The sequence below is a fragment of the Micropterus dolomieu genome, linkage group LG08 (genome assembly GCF_021292245.1).
Source record: "Micropterus dolomieu isolate WLL.071019.BEF.003 ecotype Adirondacks linkage group LG08, ASM2129224v1, whole genome shotgun sequence".
NCBI classification, from domain to species: domain Eukaryota; kingdom Metazoa; phylum Chordata; class Actinopteri; order Centrarchiformes; family Centrarchidae; genus Micropterus; species Micropterus dolomieu.
In genome coordinates, this window is record NC_060157.1 from 24,304,736 (window position 1) to 24,320,919 (window position 16,184).

Below are 16,184 nucleotides of genomic sequence, written 5' to 3' on the forward strand. Positions count from 1 at the left end.
GTCTCAGAATCCTCTCATGGAATGACCTAGAATCCATATCAGTCTGGTTTTAAGAGTGGCCACTCTACTGAAACGGCTCTTTTGTCTGTTACAGAAGCCCTAAGGTCAGCTAAAGCTGCAATCCTCGGTTCTTATCCTGCTTGATCAGCTGCCTTTGATGAAGTCAATCACAGGATCCTGCTATCCGCATTCTCAGCAATGGGATCTTGAGTAAAGCTCAAAAACTGATTGAAACTCCTGTGGTTTCAATCCTACCTCTTGGGGCGTTCCTACAATGTTTTGTGGCAAGGACAATTATCCTCCTCCCACTGCCACTCGGCAGGGGTGCCCCAATGCTCAGTGCTAGAGCTTCTTCTCTTCTCAATTTACACCACCTCACTAAGGCCGATCATTCGCTCGCACAGCTTCTCTTTCCACTGCTACGCAGACGATACGCAACTCTACCTATCCTTCCTGCCAGACAACCCCACCGTCTTGGCACGGATCACGGACTGTCTCTCGGACATATCTGCATGGATGAAGGCTTACTACCTTCAACTAAACCTCTCTAAGACTGAACTCTTGGTCATTCTACCCAAACAATCTATCCACCATAACTCCAACCAGGGTAGTGAGAAACTTGGGTGTCATGATTGATGACCAGCTGTCCTTTTCAGACCATGTTGCTGCTGTCTCTTGGTTGTGCCGCTTTGCTCTATACAACATCAGAAAAATCAGGCCCTACCTCACTCAGTATGCCACCCAGCCTCTGGTACAGGCCATGGTTATCTCTCGCCTTGACTATTGCAGTGCCCTCCTAACAGGTCTTTCAGCTTGTGCAGTGAAACCCCTACAAATGATTCAGAATGCAGCAGCACGTCTGGTTTTTGATCAGCCCAAAAGGACTCATGTCACTCCATTACTGTGTGACCTCCACTGGCAACCCATGGGCTCCAGAATCAGATTCAAGTCACTAATGCTTGCATACAGAGTGACAACTGGGTTTGCACCCATCTACCTAAACTCCATAATACAAGTTTATGTTCCTTCTCAGCCACTACGCTCCTCCAACGAACGCCGCCTTGCTCTGCCATCCCTTCGCACAAAGCAATCCCTGTTCTCATCTGTGAAACCAGGATGGTGGAACGAGCTACCACATGCCATCAGAGCAGGGGCATCCCTCTCTAACTTCAAGAAGCTCTTGAAAACTCATCTCTTCCGAGAACACTTCCTCTTATAACACCTCTAACATGCACTTCCTGTGCTCTTCTTCTTCTATCCCCTTACAATTATCTTGTATTGATTGCACTTTTTTATTAAGTCTTACTTCTTTCCCTAGGTATTTTTTATATATGCTTCCTTTAGGCAATATTATCAGGAATTTAATTTTTAATGTTAAACTCAGATAAAACTGAAGTTATTGTTCTGGGGCCCAGGCACCTCCGTGACGCTTTATCTAAAGATATAATTTCCCTGGATGGCATCACCCTGGCCTCCAGCACCACTGTGAGGAATCTTGGAGTTATCTTTAATCAGGACATGTCCTTTAACTCTCGCATTAAGCAAATTTCAAGGACCGCCTTTTTTCACCTAGGTAATATTGCAAAAATCAGGAACATCCTTTCTAAAAATGATGCAGAAAAACTAGTCCATGCATGCTAGTCCATGCATACAGACAATGAGATGGAACTGTTACTGAAAGTAACAGGGAGTACGAAGAGACTGTGGCAACAGACCTGTATTCGTTGCAAATCAAATACGGCAACATGCAAGTGTAAAAGTGTTACTTACGCTGTTAATTATTTTAATGAAAATGCAAAAACAAATATACTGTCAGTGGAAGTGTGCATTTTCTTTTCATGAATTATAAGACCCAGAGATCAATTTGATACACAGCTACAATGCTTGCAGCTTTAATTATCATCTGGTTGCTACCGTTTACATTCTCCCCAGATGCTACAACAAACTTTCTTTTCATTATACATGTATAATGAAAACTACACCTACCTTTTCCCTTGTAAATGATTGCTGGAATACAAGTCTTTCTTTGTCCCTTTTGGTCGCTCTAAACAATGGTACCATAAATGCATGAAAAATCCAAACAGCGGCTGGCTTCCTTGGCTGTAATCCTCTGACATGGCTACAGTAATCTCCTGACATGACCGCACATCTGCAGCGACGGCTTTCATGAGTTCATCTGGAACTCCCACACTGCTTGTAAGTCTGTTTCTTGCTGCTGTTGTTTGTTCACATAGAGCCTAATGTTAGCAGCCTGTCATGTATTAGCTAATATTAGCGCTTGTTCCAGCAGATCTGTGTTTGTCATTAAAAAAACACATCAGAATGCAGTGAAACAATTTTTTCAGTTCAAATACTTGTTTCAGTGCCAGTACAACTTTTTCCAATACAAATGTGTCAATGCCAGTGTTTCCTTCTAAAGTTCCGGTTTTCATTGACTCAATTTTATTTTTGATGCCAACATTTTATGTCATTGTTCTGGCCTCATCAGGCATGTGAAGGCAGGTGTCAGGCAAGCCAAAAATGTATCAGTGAGAGCTTTTCATAGCATGCTTCTGTATTTTCATGCTCTCTACATCTCAAAATTCTCTGCCACTGCTGACAAAGAGCTGAAGCCTTGAACGTCAATGCCCATGATTCTCACTCCGCTCACCTGCATGCTCTGAGCTGCAGCAGCTGCTTTCTGCCTCTTCTGCTCTACAAGCTGCTGCTGGAGCTGCTGCTGTAAAGACTGGATCTGGTCTAGCTGGGACTTCTGCTGGGCAAGCTGCTCCCTCTGGAGCACAAGTTGTTTCTCACGTTCTTGTTGCTGCTGTTGTAGAACCTAAAAAATGTTGGTGGATAGGGGAACATACAGGAAGCACACGTTGGCAAAAACAGAAAGAGAGAGAAAAGTACAGAGAAGCATTGCACAAGAGATAGGTGAGAGATGATGGGTTAAGAGAAAAGAAATGATAAAAAATTGAGAACTGATTTATACTGATTGTATAAAAGATGACCAAATTTCCAAATGCAAACTATATCACAAGGCTCCTGAAACTGAATATAACAGATAGTTATTTATGTGTTTTAGATGAGTTTTTATGAAAATAAAATGATTCCAAGTCAAACTTTGATATAGTGCAATAAACAATAATGGAAGTGCAACATAAATAAAGTGTAGCATGTACTTGTGCCAAATAATGCTCATAAGAAATAATGCATGTTCGTTGTTGCATAAATGACAGAACCTAACAAAAACCCAGTTAGGGTTTTTGCTTATACTGTAGGTCATAAGATTCATGTTAAACATTCCATCTTTAGTTCATTCTCATTAAGGAAGGCTTCCACACCTGTTTAACAGAGTTAACTTGAAAGATTTTCAACCGCTTGTTCTATCAAAAAAGAAGAAAGTTGTAATGTTACCCCTTCTGTTAACTGTTAAAACATCTTCAAAAGGATTTAGAGGCTAAGAAAAGAATTATATTCAAATATGTGCTTGCTATTAATTATTCAATGTTTACAATATAATAGGATCTATTTCTCTTTTGCATATAAATCAGACCAACAAGTGGAACATGAAACCACTTTACAATCAAAATCTGAGCATCATTGGTTTCTATCACACATACATACTACATGCATGCACATTTCATATACAAGAAATGTCGAGTAAAATGAACAACATAGCATACAGACTATAAAACTGTGTTTTTGTAATGCAGGATGCTAGCATTTCCTTAAACAATAAAATCATTACCATCAATGATTACATGAAATAACAATGACAGAATTTTAACACCATCTTCTGAAGGGACATTTATTTAGATACGTTATACTTTCTGGTCAAAATCTTCAATAAAACTGTCAAAGCTTGTTACATATGTATTTGTGGAATTGACACGAGACATGCTTCCAAAGATATCCATGTATTGTATACTGCATACAGAATTTGTTTGATTTTCTAAATTATTTTTGGGAATGATGTACTTTATCATGCAGAACAGGTCAATGTGACATTGAAAGAACAAAAGCAACTGAAATAATATAAAAGTATAATAACTATATAAGATATACCACAAGTTACACCACCACAAAAACAACAAAAAGCAAACCAAAATCCACATAACATCAAACAAGACGACAACTATCAAACTCTCCATTCTGTCTCCTGTTTCTTGTTCTACCTGTTCCTTGATGTTCTGCAGTTCTTGTAACTCTCTCTGCACCAGTATCTGCTCCTTCTCCCTGTGCAGCTTTAGCTCTATCCTTTCTCGATCCAGCTCTTCCTGCATGCGCAGTTGCCGGAGTTTCTCTAGCTCCACACGCTCCCTCTCCATCTGTAGAAGCTGCTCCTGCTGCCGATGCAGCCTCTCTGCCTCAGTCTCACTCTCCCTGTGTATGACACCTGGTGGAGGGAAGGCAGGAAGAACCCCTGGAATGGGTAAACCACTGGTTGGGGCAGAAGGGCCTGGAGGTTGGGTGTGGCAGTGAGTGTGTGAAGGAGCTGAGAGTGGGGACACATGGGCTGCTGGAGAAGGCTGAGCAGATGTCACAGGTAGCTGTTGTTGTTGTTGTTGTTGACTGTTAAGGTGTGCCTGGGACAGGTTTATTGGCTGTTGCTGTGGCTCCATTGGTATGACAACTGTTCCTTGTACTGAGGTGACCTCTGCTGATGAAGAGGTCACTATGGCACCTCTCCTGATGTAAACTGGTTCATCCTGGACTGTAGAACTAGTAGTTAGTGAAACAGTTGGGGCACCTACTGGTGTTGAAGTTGTTGGAGCAGTAGCCGTAGTGATAGTGGTTAATGTTGTTTGGAGACCCGGAGCTGTGTAACGGACTGGAGCTTGTCCAGATAAGGGCATTCTGGGGCTCATTGGTAGTCTGCTAAGACCAGATAGGGGCACAGGTGTCATGTTAGCAGAGAGATATGGCCTGTAGACCCCCCTCAGTAGCGGGCGAAGAACAGAGGCAGGCTGGGTTGTGATGGGAAGTGTAGAAGCTATTGGGGTCTGAATGGTGGAGTAGATCACCCCACCAGAGGACCTAATAGCAGCAGGGTACATGGCTCTGAGACTGGCCTGCCTGGCATTGATCAGGTTTGTTAGTGCTTGACTGTGGGAGATTGGTTTCCCATCTAAACCAAAGAGGAGGGTTTGTCTCATGCCGAGACCTGCTGCAAGTCTGGAGGTCCCAGGCCCGGTTCCTCTCCCCAAACTGCCAAACTGCATCAAGTCTGGGTTACTTCCGTAACGATCCATGGAATTGAGTGCGGCACACATTCGGCTGATCTCCCTGGCAGTTGTAGCACTGTACTGAGCCAAGTTAGCTTCTTGAAAGCTAGCAATGTCATGAGCAGAGTATCCATAGTCAGAACTTATGTTAGATAAGGAATTATATCTCCTGACAGGCAGAGTTTGAGCTGTCATGTCTCCTCCATGCCGTAAATCTGTATAGGAGCCATACTGCAGCCCCATATACCCTCCATAGGTCTGTTTCATAGCAGTTAGATCCATTGCAAGTTCCCCTGAGGCGTGGAGGTGTGGTTCTAGTTTAGAATGGTAGGACTGCACCCCAGCTTTGGCTAGGTTTGTATCAGACATCGAAGGCTGTAGCCTACCAGGGAAAGGTATTGTGTAGGCCTTACGTCCATCCATTGAATACTCACTGTAACTTCCAGGTAGTCTTTCTTGGTCAGACTCATAGGTAAGAGGTGGGGCAGATGGAGGCCTTATTACCTCTTTCTCAGAACCACCAACACAGCTTCCTCCAAATGGAAGTCGGTAAACATCACAGCAAGCAGGCTGGTTGTCAGGTTTAATATGGCCTCCTGCTAGATCCATAGCATCCTGTCCTAATTCTGTATTCACCAGCTGAGTCACTGGCCTGGCCTGCTCTGGCCCTCCATCCATCTGCACTACCATGCTATGCAGTAATTTACCTCCTGACATCAAGCCAGGAGGACTGGGCTTCCCTTTCAGCTCAATGGGATCAGTGCCAAACAGCTCAGGATTAATGACTGGTGAGACAGCACTGACCACAGCTGAGGCATTGCTAGCCTGGCTGACTACCAAGTCTTCTTTCAGTAAAGGTGACATCTGGCTGGTAAGATTGTACCTGGCCAAAGTAGATGCTTGTTGCTGCTGCTGTTGCATCTGATGATGCTGCTGCAACTGCTGTTCCAGGAGCTCTTGTTGTTTCTGTAGCTTCTCTTGTTGCTTTTGTAGCTCTCTCTGTTGGACACTGAGATCTTCCAGTTTGGCATCAATTTTTGGTATTGATGGGTCAGTTGGAGGTGAAATTGGTTGTTTGTTTTGGGAAAGACAAATGGCCGAACCCATGCCATGACCCAGATCCACTCGGTTTTGATGGGGATCACAATAGACTGTTGGCTGTTTGTGCTGGGTCATGAACATGGAAGCAGCCACAGTAACACTGACAGTGGTTGGTGTGTTGGTCACCTGGGTGTTTAAGTTCATAATCAGTGGCTGTACAATCGTTGAATGTCTGTTACCCTCTGATCCACCATGGTATTTTCGGCTTTCAGTGGCCAAGGAGGTGAGATCCATTCCCTGGTCAGTCATGATAAAAGGAGCTGGTTTTGAGACTGTTCTGAGATCCACAACACTTCCACCTTGGATCATATGGCCCTGGTCTACCCTAGAAGTACCCGGGACTGTAGATATTCGACAGAGGGAGATGTTATCCATTGACACAGACCCTCTTGTGTAAGTGCTTGCTGTGGTGACCATACTTGTTCCCACATTTATTTTCTCCACTCTTTGTGTTCGGTAGAAACTGCGTGTAGGAGACTGTTGGTAAGGTGGAGTGTCAGGAGGGCTGGCACACGGGGAGTAAGTGTCAAATGTTAATTGCCGGCTAAATCGGGTAGGCGAAGACAGGGGAGAAGTAGCCGTGTTGACTGTCATTGGCCTAGCTGGGCTCAGAGGTGAGGAGTATGGAGCATCCTGGGAAGACTGCTGTCGATAGAGCCGTTCCCTGGTTCCCTGAGCCATCCCTAGAGACCCAGAGCCAGCTGAATCCAATTGTAATGCTGAATTAAAAGTCTGCGTAGAGAACTCAGCTGTAGCCCTTCTGGAAGGTGAACGGGTAGGACTCTGATGTGGTGGCGATGGAGAAAGAGGAGGACTTGTGCTCCTGTAATAAGTAGTATACTTGGGAGAACGTGGCTCAATAATCCTCTCAGTAGAAGATGTTGAACTGTCTCGCACTTGGACACCCCTGATCTCCCCTACCCTTCTGGTGATCACTTCTCTTTGACTGTAGGCCTGGGTAATCTCTGCAATCTTGCTGCATACACTTGAGACTGTAGCTGAGGATGTGGCAGGACTTCCTGTGTGTCTGCTGTATAAAAATGACTGAGTAGATGTCATAGTGTGGCTTGAAGTAGTCTGAGAAATGGTCACTGCATCTCTGGCATAAACTCCATAAGCTGCAATAGTGGTGGCAGCCACTGTTGAAGTTATTCCATTCTTTCTTGTTTGGCTTTTGATCCTGTCTTTTTGTCCATCCTTTGCAGAAATGTGCTGTGTTATTTGGACATCAGCAATCCGTCCTTCAGTCTCAGCAAAAGACACAGGAGCTGAGATCTGGGTCGGGCTGGTCCCTGGAGTTAGGAGAGCATTGCTTTGCTCTAGTAACTTAGCAAATGCTGGGCCTGTGTCAAGGAGCTGTTTGTCTGGGTAGGAGATCTCAATCTCAATCTTTACTTGCTCATCAGTGGCCTGCTGCATCTTGGTGATGTTCTGAGATGTTTGTCGGATTTCCTCATAAATATCTGTTTCTGTTTTTGCTGCCTCATTGTCATATCCTGTTTGATCTTGTTCATATTCATACTCGTCATCATAACCTTGTCCATTAAAGTCCTCCTCGTAGTACTGCCCGTGTCTTCCTTGTTGTTGCTGTTGTTTCTGTTGTTTTTGAAGCATCTCTGCCTTCCTCATAATCTCCTCATAAACCTCCTCAGCACTCTTTAGTGGTTTTGAAGTTGAAGATGGTGCTCTAGTGGTTGTTGTAGTTGATGATTTCTCTACTGGTGAGTAAAGAGACATAAAGGTAGGCAGGTTGTACTCGCTACCTGACTTGTAAAGTTTGGACTCGTATCCCTCAGCCTCTGAATCCAGACTTTGAGGGGAATATTCAGAAGTAGAAGAACGATGGAGCTCTTCCATCTCTGCAGCTTGTCTCAGCTCTTCTGTTGGAGAAGCATCTTCAATAGGTGAGAGATTGCTAGGTGGTGTCTTGGACCTCTCTCTGCGCCTCTGAGCCCTCAGCTCCTCCTTATCCCTCTTGGTCTTTCGTGCTGTGCTCCTTATTCTCTGTTGTTCCACCTCCCTCATCTTCTCCTGCTCTCTCAGAAGTTCCTCTTCCTCTCTCAGCTCATCCTCTTCTGAAGAGTCTTCGATGGTGGGAAGGAGAGGGCCGTGGGAGCGGTGCCGTGCTTTCCTCTGCTGCTTGGCCTCTTCCAGCCTTTGCCTCCTGCTGGGGCTACTGTCACTGTCCTCCTCCATTGATGAGATGGAAGTAGGAGACTGGCCTGAGCCATATGAAGATGAAGTGGCTGGCAGAGTGGAGGAGTAGTCACACCGAGAACGCTCCTCAGGAGATCCTGTCAGGCTCTCCATTTCTAGCTCTGGTTCCCGGTCAAGGCTCAAATCATTTTCATTGCTCAACTCAATGTCTCGGTTGTAGCTATTGGTGTTATTGAGTTCAATGGTTTTGAAACGCCTCAGGCCTCCTTGTGATGCCAACATATCTTCCTCACCCTCTTCTACTGAGCCTTTATAAACTTCGGTAGAGCTTTTTGTTTCCTCCTCAAAACTGCTGGAATGGTGCTGAAGACGTCTCTTCTCTTTCCCTGAGTCAGAGATTATGTGCTTATGGTGGCCTTTCTTGGATTTCTGGTAGCCATATCCTTCATCTTCCTCCTCCTCCTCCTCCTCCTCCTCTTCCTCTTCCTCCTCCTCCTTTTCTTCATCAGCACTCATCTCTATTATTTGTCTCCTCATAAACTCCTCATCTGTCATCTCTACAGGCTCTACCTCTTTTTCCATCTTTTTCTTCTTCTTTTCCTCCTTCCCTTCCTTCCGTTTACCCTCCCAGTCTCCCCCATCCTCTTTTTCCTCCATTATATCTTGTAGGTCCTCATCAGAGTCGTATGCATCAGCAGGGATTGACAGGGAGCGTGGGCGCTGCTTTCCTCTGTCATCCAAATCTCTGTGCTTCCTACCCCTTCTGTCCACCTTCTCTTCAGAAAGACTCTTCTCCAGCAAAGGCCTTCCTAGCCTGGTAATTTCAGAGGGGCTTGATGGGGAGCCCCGCCCACTGATCCCCTTCTCACTCAGTTTCATCTCCTCTTCTTGGATTAGACCTGTGATTTCACTATGGGAGCTGGAGATACCATCAGAGGAGTAGCCTGTGTCACTGAGGCTCTGAGGGCTGCGTGACAAGTCATGGGTGCTGTTGTTTTTAGTATCCTACAGAGGGAAGAACAAAGAAAGAAACATACATTAGATTTGGGGAAGCTAGTGATTCTAATTTAGAATTTGTGCAATTTAGATTATTTAAATTAATTGATTATTTATCAACAGTGCTGTTGCAATGCATGTATTGTGAATTGTCCACTATTAAAATTTTAAATTAAAATTTTGGGGACACTTAAATCACACATCAGATCTCGATGAACGAAATAGTTCATAGTACAGAATTTACAGTATATTGTATTATTCATGAGCACAAAATTACTTTACATTGGTCAGTGGAAACCAAAATCACCAACCGATTGAATTTTTTTTTACATCAGTCAGGGTAAGAATGTGCTTCCCCAGACCATCACTGACCCACCGGCAAAAAGGTCATGCTCGATGATGTTGCAGGCAGCATAATGTTCCCCACAGCGTCTCCAGACTCTCTCACATCTGTTACATGTGCTCAGTGTGAACCTGCTCTCATCTGTGATGAGAACAGTACGCCACCGGACCTGCCAATTTCTCTGCTGAATGCCAATTGAGCTGCACGCTGCTGGGCTGTGGCCTAATAGAGAACATCGGGCTCTAATGCCTCATGGTGTCTGTTTCTGACAGTTTGGTCAGAAACATGCACACCAGTAGCCTACTGGAGGTAATTTTGTAGGGCTCTGTCCTCCTTATGACCCTGCTCTCCTTGTGTAATGGCCCATAGTCTCTCCTCTATACATTTGAGACTGTGCTGGGTGACACAGCAAACCTTCAACAGCACATATGGATGTGTCATCCTGGAGGAGCTAGACTACCTGTGCAACCTGAATGGGCTGCAGGCACTAATGCTACCAGTAGTGACAAAGACATTAGCAGAAGGCAAAAGTAGAGAACATTCAGATGGGGGAGAGCAATTATCTGTGGCCACCACCTGCAAAGCCATTCCCTTTTTGGGGTTTGACTTGCTGTTGCCTCTCCAGTGCAACTGTTTCATCACTTTCATTTGCACGAAAACAGGTGCCATTGGTTCACAATTGTTCATGCTTCCTAACTAGACAGACTGATATCCCTAAACTTTAACTGACTTGATGTTATACTGTGATGATTAAGTGTTCCCTTCATTTTTCTTTTTAGTGATTATTGTGGTCTAAAATGCCTGATTTTAAGGCAGCTTTGGAAGTGGCAATGTTTTGGGGCGTTTTTGTGATGAAAATGTAAGAATAAATGAAAACTGCAAAGGTAGATGAGATTCTTTGAACTTTAGAATAGTAGTTGAATCATTAAACATTACCTCCATCTGTGTATGGTTGGTTCTTTGATTATTTCGTTTCAAAACCAAATCGGAAAAACACATTAACAGAAAACAAAACAAAAAAAAAAACATCTGTTGTGTTAACCAAAATGGAAAAATAAAGCAGCTGCGTTATGTTCTATCTATGACTAGTTTTGTATCCCTTTTCAAACTTTTGGCTGCTGTACACGTGCGCCTGTTGTGCCTGGGTTGGGCTTCATCCAACCAGAGGGAATGATCACCCTCCGACGACCTCCCTCACCTCTCCCTCTCCCTGTACAGTCCAACGCCCCGCTCCCTCTCCGGCAGGCCTACTATGGGTTGTGTTGCCAGTGGAACCGGCGCACTGGACAGTCAGTGGTCATTCCCTCTAGCTGGATGAAGTCCGATGCTCCTGTTTTACACATTGCCTAATCCATGTGTTGCTGCAGCTGGAGGCTCTCCGCAGCGCCACGCAACTTTAAAATTACCTGTTGATTTAACTATTACCATTTCTTGTTTGCTGTGTACCATACTGACAACTATAACTGAATTACTTTGATAGAATGAACCATACACGGATTTTTAAACCACCATACCCTGATTTTGTCAGGGCTTGTAATTGACCAGGTTGCAACACCCTGTGTTGCAGTGTTTTGTCTTATCTAACGTCCTCCATGCATTTCTACCACTCTCCATGTATGTTTTGCATTGGGAAAGTGTTTGTCAATAGATGATTTCCTTTTATGTTCGACCACAGTACTGCACACTGGGCAAAAAGTTTACCCCTACTTAGGCAAAGAAGATACTGTTTTTCATGGTCCTGTGTATCACACGTCTGCTGTCCCTTGTATACAAGGAAGTGAGCTGGCTGACATATGACATTTTTTAGGTCAAATTGTGGAAAAGTTGCGGTGATTGGTCAAAATTGTAAATCACACTGAATTCACAGGGATTTGTTGAATTTGTGTTAATAATTGCAATCGCAATGTCACAAAATACTAAAGAGACTGGTTATTACTTGACTATTGACAATCTCTTCCCATGGATCCGGAGGGCAGCCTCCCTATACTGCTCAAGCAGACACACAAAAAGAAGTTGAGTGCATCTGGTGAATTCCTGTGGCTGAGGGGCGGGGCTGCGCTGCACTGCCTCGAGGGTGTGTGGGGGCCTGGGGGCTCGGGGCTTTGGCTTTTGCTCATTTCATTATAATTTCAGAATTGATTTCAAGATCCTTCAAGATCCTTTTACTAGTTTATAAGTCACTTAGTGGTATTGGTCCAGAATATTTATCAGATTTGCTGTTATCTGATGAACCTACTAGAACCCTCAGGTCCTCTGGTAGTGGCTTTTTAATTATCCCTAAATGCTCTATTAAAAGTCATGGTGAGGTGTCCATTCAATATTATGGCCTGCGTTTGTGGAACCCTTCCTGAAGAGCTGAGGGCAGCTGGAAATCTGGATATGTTTAAAGGTAAACTCAAGACATTTAACTATTACCCTATTTAACCAGGTTTTTAACTGAGCTGTATTTAATTGATTTAATTTTATTTTGTTTAAACTTTATTTATTTATTCTATTTTTACTATTAACCATTAATTTCACTGTACTTTTTAATTTTAATACAATCCTCTGCTTCGTGTGTTTCCTCACAGCAAATTTGAGTTTTGTGCTTTGTGTATGGAAGGGGTGGGGGTGACACATATTATTTCGGTTCTCTGACAGGGGTTGACATTTGGGGCGCGGGGTGTTTCTTCTTCTGGGGTCCCAGGGTTTTAGTGTTTCGGGGGTGGCAGGGGTGGAACTCTGGATGTTAGTGATGGTAAAAGTGACTCTTTTGACAGACTTGAATCTTCAAATCATCATTAAAATGAACTAATCTTTTTTTGAGTCATTTCGTTCATTTGAACTAGACTGGTTATTGCGGTGCAGCAGCCCTCTAGTGGGCAATGTAAAAAAACAGCGCAGTTCTCGAACAAGGAAGGCTACCGTGTTTGCTTTAACACTAGAACAGCCATGACGGTCATTTTGACCGCTTTGAAATTTATATCTGCAATAACTTTGTTGAAAAAATAAATAAAATCCTGCTGGTACCTGACTTTTCCTAAAAGTGTCTGTATTTTCATTTAAAATGTTTTTCATATAAATTACACATAAGGCAAAAAAACTAATTTGAAACAAACATTTTTATCTATTTTGGCCAGAGACGGTCATTTTGACCACACGGACTTTTGTTACGTTTCCCACGGTTCACCTTTGTCTGTCTTACTGTCAACAGAAAGGTCAGTAGTGGTCCTGAGTGTTTTGTATATATGCTAATTTCTACAAACAAAATGTATATTAGACTAAATTGGTTGATCAAAAATAGGATAATAATAATTAATTACATTTATATAGCGCTTTATCATAGATACTCAAAGCTCTTCACAGAGATGAATACGTTATTTATAGGCTATATATATAGCTAGGCTTCTAAAATGAATGAGCGAATGATGAAGAATATTACTGGAACCATGGCCCTGGAGATGCTTCTGAACTTGAATAGTGATAATTCGGATGCAGGGGAACAATCGGAGGTGGAAAGTGACAGCAATGTTTCCTGGGTGCACATAAACCTTTCCTCCTCATCAGAGAGTGATCCAGAGTCAGAGTCCACATCAAGGAAAAAGAGGCGGCTGCTTTCATCAGACACGGTGGATCCAGATGTTCCGTTCATGTCGGCTGATCCTGGTGAGCTCTGCAGCACCTCGGAGGAAGTTCATGCAGCAACTTGCAGAAGAGCTAAGAGCACAGTTCATGGAGGAGAAAAGTTGGCACAAGGTTCCAGTCAGCAGTAGAAGCAACCAGCGCAGCAGACACCAAAGCGGAGGCAGTGCCAGGTTCGGAGAAGCTGCAGTCAAAAACAAAACCCACGACACCTGCTGCAAATACCGCAAACCCGTGTGTGGAAATTGTGCGAGGAGAAGAGAGGTCACTTGCCTTGACTGTGAAGCTTAAATAGCCAAGGACTATATTGATGTAAATAGTTAACATATAATTTGTTATAATAGGCTAGTGTTTTTATGTTTCTGTAGAATACGCCTCCTTCTTGGTCCTTCTTTATGTTTTAGATCAGCTCGTTTACATCTTTTTCTATTAGCCTATTTTCTGTGTTATGTGAGTGGTGAACAATTAGTTCATTCCTGCTCCACAGTAGCCGAGATGTCACGTGACAAACCTAGAGATCCACAGTTGAGAGTCGTGAACTAATCAATACTGTTTCCTGTGCTGACGGAGCCCATGCAGCTGCCGTGTGACGAGTGAATGTAAGAGTCCAAGACTATTCACGCATGCGTGAAAATGAACGAATTACTCCCTCAGACTACTCGTTCCTCCTGAGTCAAGATTAGTTCAAATGAACGAAACGTTCTTTGAACGACACAACACTACAGAAGACACTAAAACATAACAGCATAGATTTTTTTTGTTCATTTGACTTAAGTGCTGTGAAGAACATGCTTATACTGATAGGGAAGATGCCGATTTTTAGAGCCCGAGCACAAAACGTGCAAGGACCCTATTGAAATTTAAGGAATTCTTTTTTAGGGCCTGAGCATGAAAGGTGAGAGAACCCTATTGGAACTGAAGGAATTCTTTAAATAAAAATCTTTTTCTGAAAATGAATCACATTTTTGGCGGTCTAACAGCTCAAAAACTCTGCTCACACTTCGCTCACACATCCGATGAGGCAAAAATTTATGTATTGTTTTATGGGAGCAGCCCCGACCAAAGTTTCACCAATGTGTACCAATTTTCTGTGGTACATGTCCAAATGTACAAAAAAAGCCTTTTCTAGAGATTCCCAACACCCAACAGAAAGTCAGCCATTTTGGATTTAATGGTTGGATCTAATTTTTGCCGATTTACATATTTCATAATTTAACAAACTCCTCCTTTGGAATTAGTCTAATCCACTTAAAATTTTCGCTGTGCAGTCTAAACCCAGTGGCGATTAAAAGTTGGACAAAGGCTTCCGGTTATGGCAGCGGAGTGAACAGCAGCATGCTCTAGAGCAGTGGTCGGCAATAGGCGGCCCACAGGCCAAAGCTGGCACGCCAGCAGTAATACCAGGTCCGTGACCGTTTACTTTGATATCGGCAAAAAAAAACCCAAAACAGATCAGTCATGACAGCAAAAGTTACTCACATAATCATTTCCTCTTGTGATTGTGCCTACAAAATAAAAGCATGAGAATGTCATTGCAGCAGAACTTTATGTCATGTTTAATTGAGAGCTTTTACTTTGAAAAGTTTTGAAGGAAGTCTCTGGCTTGCTTGACACACCTCTGAAAACCACCCGTTCTCACTCCACAACTCGTCACATATGAACGCATGGTCCAAGACCCATCGGCGTCAGTTTGTAACGCACGGGGGATCCCTAGCGTCACAGTTCAACGCATTGGGGGAAGCCCTGCAGCGTCAGTTTTTGACGGTATAGGAAGAGGTTGGGGTGGTTGGAGGTGCCAGAAACCCGACTTTGAACCAGGAGACCTGGGTTTGTGTCCTGTGTGAAACAAATAGTCAACATTAAATATATTTATTTAAGTTACGTGTAAATTGCGTAAGTTACGCTAGTAACGTAAGTTAACTTATGTGTTAACTGACCTCCATAGGTATTTTAACCCAAACCATGATCTTTTCCTAACCTTCACAAAGTAGTTTTGTAGCCTAAACTTTTCACAACTTTAACAACGTGCCGTTTCAGAAAATTTCGAAAAGTTAGCTTTACTGGATGTTGCATATTTGTTGTTGCTAAGCATTGCTAACTTGACCGCGGAGCCTTAAATGTCTAAATATTACGCAAAAATGGTACCCAGTACGTTGCAAAACGATGGCAAAGAGCCTTGACCAACCGTCAATATGTGATCAGTTGGGAGTGTTGCTGTGTTGCTGAAAAAGCCGTCAGAAAATGTGACATCAGATTCCCCTGAATGAGAAACTCAGGAATTTCCTCTGCTTGGAGATGGGCCTACTCGGAAATTGAAAATAAGCGTCCATAGGATGATGTGGACCAATCGCAGGGGGAAACACACTCCTGCATGTGCTTAATGTGAACATGTAAAACGATCTCTTCATAATCAATTTGTTGAAAGGGGAGAAAAATAACACTAGCAACAAGTGGGGATTGAACATACAACCAACAGGAGTTCTGTGCACCACTGACTGAGCTAAAAAGCAACACAGTAAACGGTGGATTATAAATGATAAATTGACTATGTTCTGGCCCGCCATCTAATGACTTGAAAAAACGTTGGCCCGATGCCAGACTTTTTTGCCAATCCCTGCTATAGAAGTCTCACCACACCTCATCATTATCATTTAACCTGTATTATTTTGCAACTGAGTTTCTGATACTTTATACACTGCCAAACACCGGAGAAGCTGACATAAATAAGACTTGCCAAATGCCACCTAAAAAGA

The 16,184-nt window shown here is 43.3% G+C and overlaps 1 protein-coding gene across 1 annotated transcript in view; it reads right to left on the reverse strand.

The window, feature by feature from the left end:
* Positions 1-16,184, reverse strand: part of bsna (bassoon presynaptic cytomatrix protein a) — a 146,978-nt gene that overhangs the window by 81,798 nt on the left and 48,996 nt on the right. Inside the window, exons 6-8 of the mRNA XM_046055670.1 lie at positions 4,164-9,476; positions 3,330-3,371; positions 2,651-2,821 (exon numbers count right to left, since the gene is read on the reverse strand). Coding sequence (XP_045911626.1) covers positions 2,651-2,821; positions 3,330-3,371; positions 4,164-9,476 — 5,526 coding nt within the window. The remainder of the gene's footprint in view (positions 1-2,650; positions 2,822-3,329; positions 3,372-4,163; positions 9,477-16,184) is intronic.